This window comes from Balaenoptera ricei, chromosome 4, assembly GCF_028023285.1.
Source record: "Balaenoptera ricei isolate mBalRic1 chromosome 4, mBalRic1.hap2, whole genome shotgun sequence".
Taxonomy (NCBI): Eukaryota; Metazoa; Chordata; class Mammalia; order Artiodactyla; family Balaenopteridae; genus Balaenoptera; species Balaenoptera ricei.
Genome location: NC_082642.1, coordinates 138,827,610 through 138,839,739, shown reverse-complemented (window position 1 = coordinate 138,839,739; position 12,130 = coordinate 138,827,610). Strand labels below are relative to the sequence as shown.

The following is a 12,130-nucleotide window of genomic DNA, read 5'->3' as shown; positions in this document are numbered from 1 at the left end:
TTTTTTCTGGTCTCAACGAATATTTTTCATGTTGATTTTCAACAGTTTCTCTTATCCTCCATCCTCCCCCTCTGCTCATTCTCTCTCTACCACTTCAACCACTAAAGTTGTCAAAGCACATTTACAAATGAACCAATCTTTTATGGCAAGAGCAACTGAGAAATCTTGATTAAGACATGTAAATAATCATGATTAGAACCTAGAATTTATACTTCCTTCTATAAAATTATGTTTTCAATATTAAGAAAAAATCCAGAGGGGTTATAAAAGATACTATCATATTTATTTTCAGCCTAAGAAAGCATATAGTTTGCTTACCTTTAATAATGTTGGGTTTTGGTGGCATGCTGAACTCATAGACTGTTGGTTCTGAATATCCCAATCTATTGGCAGCTGTAATTTGAACTTCATACCCCATTGTCCACTGTAGATGCTCTAAAATAATGTGGTCCTTATTTCCCTGCACTTTTTTCTCTAGCCACTGGTCTTCTTTATCTTTCTGTAAAGGCAATACAAATATATTTTGTAAATACCCATGCATAAAGTTGTGATCTTTAAAAAAAATAATTTATCTTGAAATGGAGCAAGTGGGTTAAAAGGATATTTTCTCATCCACTGGGATAAATGAAGTTGTATATAGATGAAGTCATTTCTAAGATTTTTCCACAAAAAAATGTAACTGTTTTTAAATTAGCTGAAGAGTGGTAATTCATAATTAATCCTTGATGATTCAAATGATAATTCACTTACCTTAAGATTTTTAAAAATTTCACATATATCAGTTTGCTGTTTAGCCACTTTGTTGATTATTAATAATCATGTGAACAGGGAAAACAAAATATTATATATAGAAAAAGCTTAACATACCCATTAAAACAATTTCCAGAGACTATTGTTCAATGTTTGGGGCAGGGCAGGCAGTGGGTAGTAAAGTGTCTTACAAATAATGTCTGGATTTTTAAAATAGATTTAAATTTCCATTATCATTTTTTATTACTATGATGTTTTGGACTCATAATGAAACAACATACAAGAAAATTTATTACCTGTTAAACAAGTTATTAGCATAAGAAACTAAAATATGTTATCCTATCATGAACATTCTACACTTAAATCCAGATTCTTTTTCTAAAATAAATGTTTTGGACAACATGCTATTTGAATAACCCCTTAAAAAAAAAAAAACTATGACTACAGTTACAAATAATTGAAATAATTTTATGGATTAAACTATCCTAAGCATTGTGAACATTCAGCTGAGCCATATGTAAACCATTTAAAGTTTAAATGGTAATCTCTGCCTGTGTCCCTCATCTCTATTACAGAAATGAGGGTAGCAGCTGGCTCTGTTAGCTTTCATGAGGAAGCAAAGAGGAAAACTGAGTAAATTGTATATTCCAGGGCATTAAGAATCATAACCACTTAACAAATGACAGCTATTATTAAAAAGAAACTATTTCCATAATAACTATATAGAAATAAATATTTTCTCTGAAATCACATATCTAATAATCCAATAATCCATCACTGCCACTGAAAATCTCAATTTCCCAGAGGTGTAATTATAAATAAATTGTAACCTGGACATAGTGATAGATAGACACATAGATATATAGACAGATCAACAGATCGATTAGTCAATCTTTTTTTAACCTCAGAGCTCAGCCCAGTATTACTTTATGTTGAGCCAATATTTTACAATGTTTATTTGACTAGAAAGAATAACAATGTTTTCTACATTTATAGTGAAAAATGAGGATTTATTATCTAAAATCAAGTTGTGGAAGTTAAATTCATAATTGCATTAAATTGATGGTACTACAAATATGAAGTATCCTTCAAAAGGAGATAAGACCACATTACAGTTTTGGTACCATACTGTGATTCTCTTTTCCGACTTAATTATTTTTGGTTCCATAGAACTTTTATTACAAAGGAAGTCGGTTGGCCTCTTTTGTTGCTTCGTCTAAAACTGGAGATACTACCCCTCTCCAGGTGTTTCGGACAAGCACTTAAAATAATCATATAAACAAGAGGTAAATTCCCTTGCTTTCTGAAACTTATAAACTCACTAATTTATTAGACTAGGCTGGTGTCCAGTGTTATGAAGTGTACTGAAAAGCCATTGGAAAACAACAGCTTGGACCAGAAACCTTGTAACTTGTCCAAGTCATTAAATGACTAGTAAAGTTAAGAAAGGAATCTAGGTGTGTTTTTGAATTGCTTAGAATAGCTGTGTCATTAGCCATGATTCTCCCAACATCCGCTTTCTTCATCAGTTCATTCATCAATTATTCAGTCTTTAGTGGATAGTGAGACTCTTCTAGAACTATGAACACAACAGTGAATAAAACATGTACAAATCCTTATTTTGGAGTATACAGACCAACACAGAAGGAAGACATGAGTTCTTTGAAAAACAAGAGGGTGTTTTGGGAGCATATAACAGGGAGAACTAATAGAGTCCAGGAATCAGGAAGGTTTTCTCTGGGGAAGTAATGTCAACTTTGCTGGAAATAAGAAACTCCAGTACCATTTTTCTTTTCATTCATCCTCACCTAGTTAATGAAGATGTGATTCCTTCACAGAAGTTTTGATCCAAAAAAATAGGCAAAATGATTGAAAACCTCAGAAAGATGCACAACCTCTGGGAGATGTAAAAACAGACACTGTATGTGTATTGTTTTAAGTACATGTAAAAGCACTTCATAGGTATTGACCAAAAGAAACATAAAGCTTACAAAAATCTCCACTGAAAAGTAATTTTAGATCATATATGATATGACATATATACACAAACATACATATAAACAGTAAAATACATATATAAATCTTTGGTATATTATAAATTGCATATAGACACATATACAGAAAGGAGGAGATGAGGAGTAGGAAGACTGAATGATTAGATAAGGACAAAGTTACACAAAGCAGTAGAGAGTTGCCCCTGTGGATGTCCCCTTACCTCAATAATTAAGTATAAGTTCTAATTTATTATCAAATGCTTGGTGAAAGTGAATATTTGTGTGGAAATCCAGAGTTGAGTTTTGCTTTGGATCTGAGTGGAGATGTGGGTAAAAGAGCCAGAAATAAGCCAACAGCTGGTATCTGGATTACCCTAGGATACAATTTATTATTCAGAGGGACAAAGAGACTTCACGTCCTTTAGGTTATTCCCCAAAAATACTATTTCTGAGAATTGAGCATTTGAAGTGGAACTTCCTGACAAGCCCAAGGCATGCAGATAGTCTCTTGTGAATTTCCAATCACTTAACTTTCAATTGTTGAAGCTCTTAGCATGATAAATTAAAAGCCCCTCCATCATTTTAGATAGTTGGACTGATGGCATAAGGAACCGAAAGGAGTTATAATAATTTCCCAAATTTGAGTCAATTTCATCTTCCATTCACCATTAGACAAGGACGCTTTTTAATCCCTTAATTGCTATTCCTAGGGAATAGGGGAAAAAAATAAAGTGGGTGTTACCAAATACTTTCCTAAGCATCAAAATCTCATTTATGCATTTGTAGAGTGCCTAATTTACAGAACTTAAATGCCGAGGGAACAATTTAAGATAATCTAGTTGCAAAAAGTTCCCCTAGGTAATTTAATGAGATGATTTGCTGAATACAGCTATTATTAATAAGCCAGTTAAATGTTGAAGGGCAGCTACTGAAAAAAATATGGTCATTTTGCTTTGATATAGTTTCTTTTAAGCAATCCTTTTTGTCAAAACATAGATAGCAGGGCCATATGACCATTAAGGGGACTCCTTAAAAGTTATTCTAAAATCATAATATCAGCATATAGGGAAATATTTGCTATCAGCTGTATAGAGAGGAGAGTGGAGGAGAGATGGAGAGGGTTTTGGTTTGCTTATCTGTAGATGATTCCTTGACTGCTTTTATTCATAATAAGAAGAAATCTACTAACTTTCTTTTCAAAGTCTCAGGATATATATGGTCAACATCATCTTAAGTAAAAACTGAATAATTATAAAAAGAGAGGACAATAGAGAAGGTGAGCTTGTATTAACCTGATTAATTTTAAGGTTCCTGTGATTCCACTGTGTTACGATTTAAGATTGTGTGTTCCAATGCAAGGCAGTTCCTGTTTCTGGACTTCCCGGTAGCCTGGTTCAGCTATTCACTACTTGTATGACCTTACAGAAGGCCGCAGAATTCTCTAAGGCTCTGTTTGCTACTCTGAATATGAGAGGTGATTTAGCAATCTGGGTAATTTACACACACACACACACACACACACAAACACACACACACACACACTCTGCTGTGGTTGGGAAAAATGCAAGGTTTGGAAGTTTTTAGGAGAGTTTCAAATTCTAATCTCTTTTTTAACATTATTATAGTTGATTCAAACTGCCTTTGTTCCAGGTCTTGAAGCTTGGTAAAATTTTGTAAATTGGACCCTACTTTATCGATTCCAACTCTCCATCACCGAGGTACTTCTTTAGGGAAAAATAAGATCTAATTTTTCCTGTTCATCACCTTCTGTGTTCTCACATCCCATGAAAATTCACACAGTGCAAGTGTTTTCCCTTGCATTTATTATTTCTTGTATTTATTAATCTAGATACAGGATCATTTATAATTGCACAATGTAGACTAACTTATTTATTGTCATTGATGCATTTATTCATTCAGGCAACAATTAGTCTATTTGATGTTAACAATACAAGGATGAATAAAAATCATCATTTTCACTAACAGCAAAGAAAAAAATACCAAAAAGTTTAGTACTCTTTAATGTCCATAGCTATTCAATGTTGGAAAATATTTCAAAACTTAAACTGATGGCTTTAAAGAAATGTAAATATACACACCTAGACATAATTAAATTAGAAAATAAGTTATTAATAAACTTTTAATAATTTATTAGAAAATAAGTTCCCTCAGCAACAAAACCTCAGTTCTACTTAAAACCCTTTTCAAAATTAACTTTTCTTTTTCTATGGCCATTGAGATACAACTTTCCAGACTTTGAGTCAGGCTTAAGAAGGTCAATTATGACCTAGAAACACATGCTAGAGCAGTGTTTCTAGTCCCTATAGTATATTCCTCAAAATTGATGTTAGGTCACTAATTTTATTTAACCCTTCTTAGCTCAGGAAATTTATTTAATGTACCAACACTAAGTGATAGTTATGATCCGATACCTATCATCGAATTAGAGAGAAAACAGTGAAAAACTAATGGAAGCATGTACAAAAGTATTTATTAAATTATATAGAGTTCTTTTGATATTACAATATGAAGTAGGTAAAAATATTCTGTACATAGAATAACTGCTTTAATTTTTTCTATACACGTTACAAGATTAATGTTTGTCTTTATTCTCCAAATACATTGTTTAATCTCACTGACTTATTAGAGATGTTAATTTTCACAATGGGTCCATGGAGGCATCTAATTCTGCTTTTATTACTCTAGTTCTGTTCTAATAGATTCTGTCTTCTTAATAGGTCACTGAACAAAGTTGTGTGCTCTATCTACTACAAGATAACATAGAATAATGTGTTTCCTGATTCATAATCTATAGGAAGTTAAACATTCTGTATATTACAATATGATTAGTCTTCCTTTTCCAGTGAAATGCAGGTTTAAATATTCAGATTCAATGTCTGCTATAAATCAACACTCACATAAGGAACACATTATCTCAATTTTGTTTCCTAGCTTATAAAACATATAGTCCCGTGCACAGGGGAGTTGAAAGGTAGGGTAAAAGAAGCAATCAAGTAAAACTCATAAGAGTATTCCTTACTTTCCAAATTTACCTATTTTATTTCCATAGAGGTTATCCAAATAAAAAATGCATTGCATATAGCTAAATAAAATTTTAAGTTGTTCAACTGAGCTTTTCTCCACTGTGGAATACATGCAGTTTGAGGAACTAATAGATGAAGTAGCTCGGAATCATACAAAGAACAGCAATAAGTTATTTTTGAAATAGTTATTATTTCAATTACAAGTGAAAATGTCAAGGTAAATGCAGCTATAAACATTTAGCGACTGAATCTTGAACATGAAAGTTTTTAATGTGAAGAAGTAACCTGTTGAGAAAGAAAATGTGGAGAAAATTATTCCTCCCCAAGATGGGCTATTGTTTGACCACATAAATATAACTTTATACTGAATCTTGGAATTTGCAATTGGGCCTGCAGAGCATGATATTTGCAGGATGGAGGAGATGGTAAAGGGAGAGAAAGAAAAACACAGGAATATGGAGATGATTTTAGTGTATTGGAGTACAAGGCATACCACTAAATGATATGGTAAAGATGAAGCGGATCAGAATGGTTGTATTTGGAGGCACAGGTCCTAGGTGATTGAGTTAAGATGGGACAGTGGATGAGGAGTCAATACAATCTCCACAGGCAAATTTCAATTCAGCCCTTACTGCTGCAAAAGTGTTTCTGCTATAAAGTCTCATGTTTTGTTCCCCAGCCCCACAGGTGACCAAGTCACCCAAATTCTGTAAGGTTCAGTTTGTCCATTACAAAATGTGAAAAAAAATCACTTTATGTATGATTATATATATTTTTTCTTCCAAGAGTTAGCAATACCTTCCTTGAAATACAAAGGATATGAGGAATTACTTTTACAAATCTTACCGTAGAAGCCCAAAGTTCTACTAATAAAACAGTGTTCCCTGCTAAAATGCTAATAAGCTTTAGGGCAGTAACCCAGTAATTGATTATCCATCAATTATAGCTATGTTTGAATTATGCAACCAATCATTTTCATTACGATATTTAAAATGAGATCCACTAGTAATTTTTGTAGTTAGAAAAAGCTGGCTCTTGTAAATTAAGAGGAGAGGGTTGGTAAGACAGAAATAAGATGGAATTGGGGAGAAACTAAAACTTTCTTTTATTGGTAGAGTAAACACGGATATTGAGTAAATAGGCAAAAGCAGGGCATTGCTAACATTAGGCTGGTTGGGGCAGGGTGGGGGGAAGAAAGGTGAAATAATGGAAGCTAGAGCTTTACTGAAAACAAAACTTTTTCTTTTTCAAGTTTTAATCTGAGGCTGAGCCACATTAGCTACATGTAAAGGTAAAATATATTGATGACCTATCTAAATTTGAATCACTCAAAATTTTCTAATCTTATTATACTTAACACTTTACTTATCTGTGTCCTTGTATGTTTCGCACACAACTTCTCATAGAAGACTAATTCTAATACACATTAAGGAAACCAAAGTAAACTTGGTCAGCATTTTAAATGGCAATTTATGTTTTCAAATATATACATATATTTCCCCTTGAATGTCTATTTCCATTTTGTGAATCTAATTGGCTCTAAACAGATGTAGTGATACTCCAGTGAACATTTTCGTTTCAACAATGACTGGGACCACTATTTGCAATAGTGAGTGGGGGTGGGAGATGCTAAACATACTGTAATGGGTGGTTGAGTTCTAGATGGACCACTGTTATGCCACCCAAAGTGCCAATAATGTGCCTTTTTAGATACATAGGATTCATGACAGGAGCACTGTTATGGACTAAATTGTGTACATTCCCCACAAATTCATATGTTAAAGTTCTAATCTCCAATGTGATTCTATTAGGAGATGTAGCCTTTAAAGAAGTAATTATGGTTACATGAGGTCCTTAGGATGGAGCCCTAATCCAAGAGGACTTATATTTTCATAAGAAGAGGAAGAAATACCAGAGGTGTGTGTGCACAGACAAAAGGCCATGTGAGGACACAGCAAGAAGGTAGCCATCCACAAGCCAAGGAGAGAGGCCTTGGGAAAAACCAAACCTGCTGAAACTTTGATCTTGGTCTTCCAGACTCCAGAACTGTGAGAAAACACATTTGTGTTGTTAAAGCCACTTGGTCTGTGGCATTTTGTTACAGCAGCCCTAGCAGACTAAGACAGCCTATATAATGATAAAGGTAATTACTTTAACAGTATGTTGAAGACTCCATTGTTTAGCTGACCCAACTCCCAACTATAACACCTTTCTTTTAGTGGTGGTCATGAGACATATTCTATCTAAGGAGACATAATTCTAATTCTGCTTGGTGGAGTTTTTGAAAAATGTGTACGGTATTGCTGGAAAAACAGACAAATTAAGCTTAAACAACCTATTGCTCCTTTTGTTCTTTTTGCTCTCTTCACGTTCTAAAGGTAGATGGGAGGGCAACATCTTAGGAACACACGATAATCTATATGAAGACAAAAGCCAACATGCTAAGGATGAAAGAACATCAGGAAAAACAATTTGGACACCTGACTGTACAGCTGAACAAAGTCACAGCATTCCTACATATGCATGCTGTATTAATAAAACTCACTAATAGATGAAGAAAAGATACAATTTGAAAGAATAAATATTTGCCATCATCAATTGAAATTAATGATTCTGGTTAAACTCAATATAACATTTGTGTTATTTCCAATATCAACTCTTCAAAAGGCCAAGACAAGCACAGCTTTTAGTTTTAGGTAGAAATTATACATATAGAGAGTATATTAAGCATATTTTTACAACTTGTCATTGAATTTCAGGGTTCACCATGGGATTTTATTGAGGTTACCTACAAATTCTTACCATTCATTTTGTACCATAAATTCTTCTGGGTGCAATTGTAGGCCACAATCTGCATTCAAGTTCTTTTCTCCCAGTTTAATTCCCACTAATTTGATTTAAGTGTATGACCCTTACAGAGAGACTCTTTCCCTTCCAAAGATTTTTCCAGATGGTCAAATAAAAATGGGCAAGAAACCTGGCTTGACTACTGAAACACCATCAGATTCATAGAGAGACAGGTGAGGCTTTCAGAGTTGTTTTGGAAGGGAGGCATGAAGCCTCCATATCAGATTAGCAATAAGACACACACAGCTGTTCATCGTCCCCAGATTGAAACCTGCAACAAAGAGGGGTCCTGGGAAGGGGATATCAGTTGGAAATGTAAAACACTGAACTGGTGTCTAAAATTAATTGTTGATGTATGCTACTCAGAATTAGACTCCTTTTTACTATCCTTCAGAATTGAGATGTTTGGATACTACATATAAAATAGACAACTGATGGAAACATACTGTACAGCACAGGGAACTCTACCTAATGCACTGTGGTAACCTAAATGGAAGAGAAGTCCAAAAGGGAGGGGATATCTGAATGTGTATGGCTGATTCATTTTGTTGTGCAGTGGAAGCTAACACAACATTGTAAAGCAACCATACTCCAATAAAAATTAATTTAAAAAAATGAAAATATTTAGATGTTTGAATTTAAAAGCAACAACATTATAATTTAGAAAATTGTGGATTTGTGGGAAAATAGTTAAAATTCATCTATGTACTATTAAGGAGCAATTACACTATTTTCTAAAATATAACAAACTTGGAAAGTATTAATAAGTGTTCAGTAAACATAAACATGAAATTGAGACAATATGGGCCTAATCATAAACATTAGTAAAACAGAAGGTAAACAAAATAAATTAAAAATAAAATGATCACCTAAAATTCCAAGGTTTGCCTGATGTGGAGAAAAAAAATAGGGAATATTTTTCAATCTGTTTTGTGAGGCCACCATTACATAGACACTATAAAACAAACAAACACAAAAAAGTAATCATGCCAACTGGAAGCCAGAAAAAATTTTAAATTTGGTGTTACATTTCAAAAATTGCAAGAAATGAGTAGGTGTTGGAATACAAAAAGATGTATGTGAATTAAAAATGATAGCTGCACATAATTTCGTCATGGAAACAAATTTAAGGGAATTTATTAAACGTATTAAAGTGAATTTTGAAAGGATGGAAAAGGAAAAAAATTAAAATAAATAGAATTGACACAGTATTATGGAGATAATCATAATCATTAGTAAATAAACTTTACAAAGTTTAATTAAAATTGTCTTTCACTTTTAACATATTCCACAGTAGACACAAATACTCAATGGTTCTTATGGCAAAGTTGTTAACAGAAATCACTTCTAGTGGACTTTGAAGTCATTTTCAGACGAAGGCAAAGTCTACCAGGTGACTTTCTTCATCACTCTGCAACTAGAGGACATCCTTCATCCCCTGCATAGAAGACAAGTCCCAAGGCAGCTTTGAGCTGTCCAAAATCCCATATTAGTGCTAATTAAACTTGAAGAAATCTATTCCTTCTTTCTCAAGTTAAATGTGGCCATTCTTTTTAAAATGTTGATTAAAGTGATTTATTTTGTAAAATCCATATTAAATAATAAATGTATTTTAAGTTAATAATTTAATAATTCATGAAAATGAATAATAAAGTAAATTTGAGATGTGATTTGTTTATCCTACCTACATTAAAGTTGAGAAGATAGCTTAGCTTGAAGTCACTAAAATCAAGCAGAGTGGAAGGTGAAATATCCTGCTAACCTTGTCAGAAAAACAGGGAAAATGATATCTCATTGCTGAAATGTTGCTAAGTTTAGAAATCACAAGATGAAAACCATAGCATTATTTTGATTATTTACGCTTAGATTTTACAAAAAACAAACAAACAAGCAAACATTCTACAACATATAATGATGAATTTCAGCAATGGAAAATTAGCATTTGAATTCCTATGAAAACACTTTATCATTGTTGTTACCTAATATGCATTCACTTCTGATATATCTATTAATTCAATGCAAATTTAATGCAACTTGAAAACACTGTGCAAAATGATAATAAACAGGGTACTTACACTTCTATATTTCACGATGTATTCCAAAATAGGGGCCCCTCCATCATCCTGTTTGGTGATACTGAGTTTAAAGCTCTTCCCACTGCTTGGCTGTCCATGTATCGATGGAGGACTTGGTTCACCTATATATGCAATACAACATTCTTGATATTTGCACAGACCTCATATATGTAGAGAAACTGAATTTTAATTAAAAAAATGTTGTCATGTAATCAAAATGTATGATGTTATCCTGGGTTTATCACTTTCTATTTGCCCTTTATTGTGATATAAACTCTGATCCTCTTTTTACCCATCCAAGAAATAGAAACATTCTTAAATCTGGAAGTATCATGCCAAAATTGTGAAACCTCAGAACCAAATATAACGTTTATATTGCAAATGCTCTGAGAATAGAACTCATTACATTACACAAGTGTACAACTTTATTTCTTGTATTAATAGTCTACTATCATTTTTTTCTACTGTAAAAAGTTTGTAAACATTTTGTAAATATTTATGAATATAAACATATTGTCATCAAACTATATAAAATATATACCTACCAGGAAATACAATAGCTTAGCAATTAGTTATCTGCTTTAATAAACAGTTTTTAGCTAGATGCAGATTTCAATAAAGAAATTTTGTAGTATCCAATCCACAGACGGGTTTCAAATTTGTCTTTTTTTTTTTTTTTTTTAATTCTAGCTTCATGAAAATACTTCCTTTTAGTGTTATTATTCATATGGAGATGGTCTTATAATAAAGATATTTGTAATATTTTTAATATGAACAGGGATCTACTGAAGTGGAAGAATTTTCTATATGAAGGATGCCATCACTGCTTGGCAACTTGGAATGGGAATTCTCTGTCCTGTGTCACTTATGTGATGTCCTTGGGCATGCACTGGCATTCTTCGCCTCTGTTTCCTCCAATTCCCTATGGATATGGATATGGATATGATAAGGTAATACTAAGAAACTTTAAGTGGGCATGCTTTAATTTGCAAGCTTCCAGAAAACTGTAGTACCTGGTCTACTCAGAGGAATGCCAAGACAGACAAACTAAGCAGAATATAGTGGAGAGGATGGCATGCCTCCCAAACTAGAGAATCTGGGGTTTTTCTCAGCAGATTACCTTTATTTCCAATACAGTGTTTATAAACTTAAGCAAGTGAGTATTTTATTTGAGAAAAGGCAAATCATTAAAGAAATACGACCATTGAGGGTGTTGGCATGAAAGTAAATAGTAAAATAGCCTTGTATGTATAGTACAACCATATAGAAATAAGGTAAATGGAGAAATTATACAGTGATTGTTCATTAAAGTTAATTAAATTAGTGTGAAGGTATTATGACATGATTTACATGCAACATAATGTATTTTCAATAAATGAATTAAAACTTCTCCACAAAACAGTACAATAATGTCGTAAAG

At 32.9% G+C, this 12,130-nt stretch overlaps 1 protein-coding gene across 1 annotated transcript in view; it reads right to left on the bottom strand.

Moving 5' to 3' along the window:
- NCAM2 (neural cell adhesion molecule 2) overlaps positions 1–12,130 on the bottom strand; it is a 228,663-nt gene that overhangs the window by 38,000 nt on the left and 178,533 nt on the right. Inside the window, 2 exon segments of the mRNA XM_059920007.1 lie at positions 319–499; positions 10,711–10,832. Coding sequence (XP_059775990.1) covers positions 319–499; positions 10,711–10,832 — 303 coding nt within the window.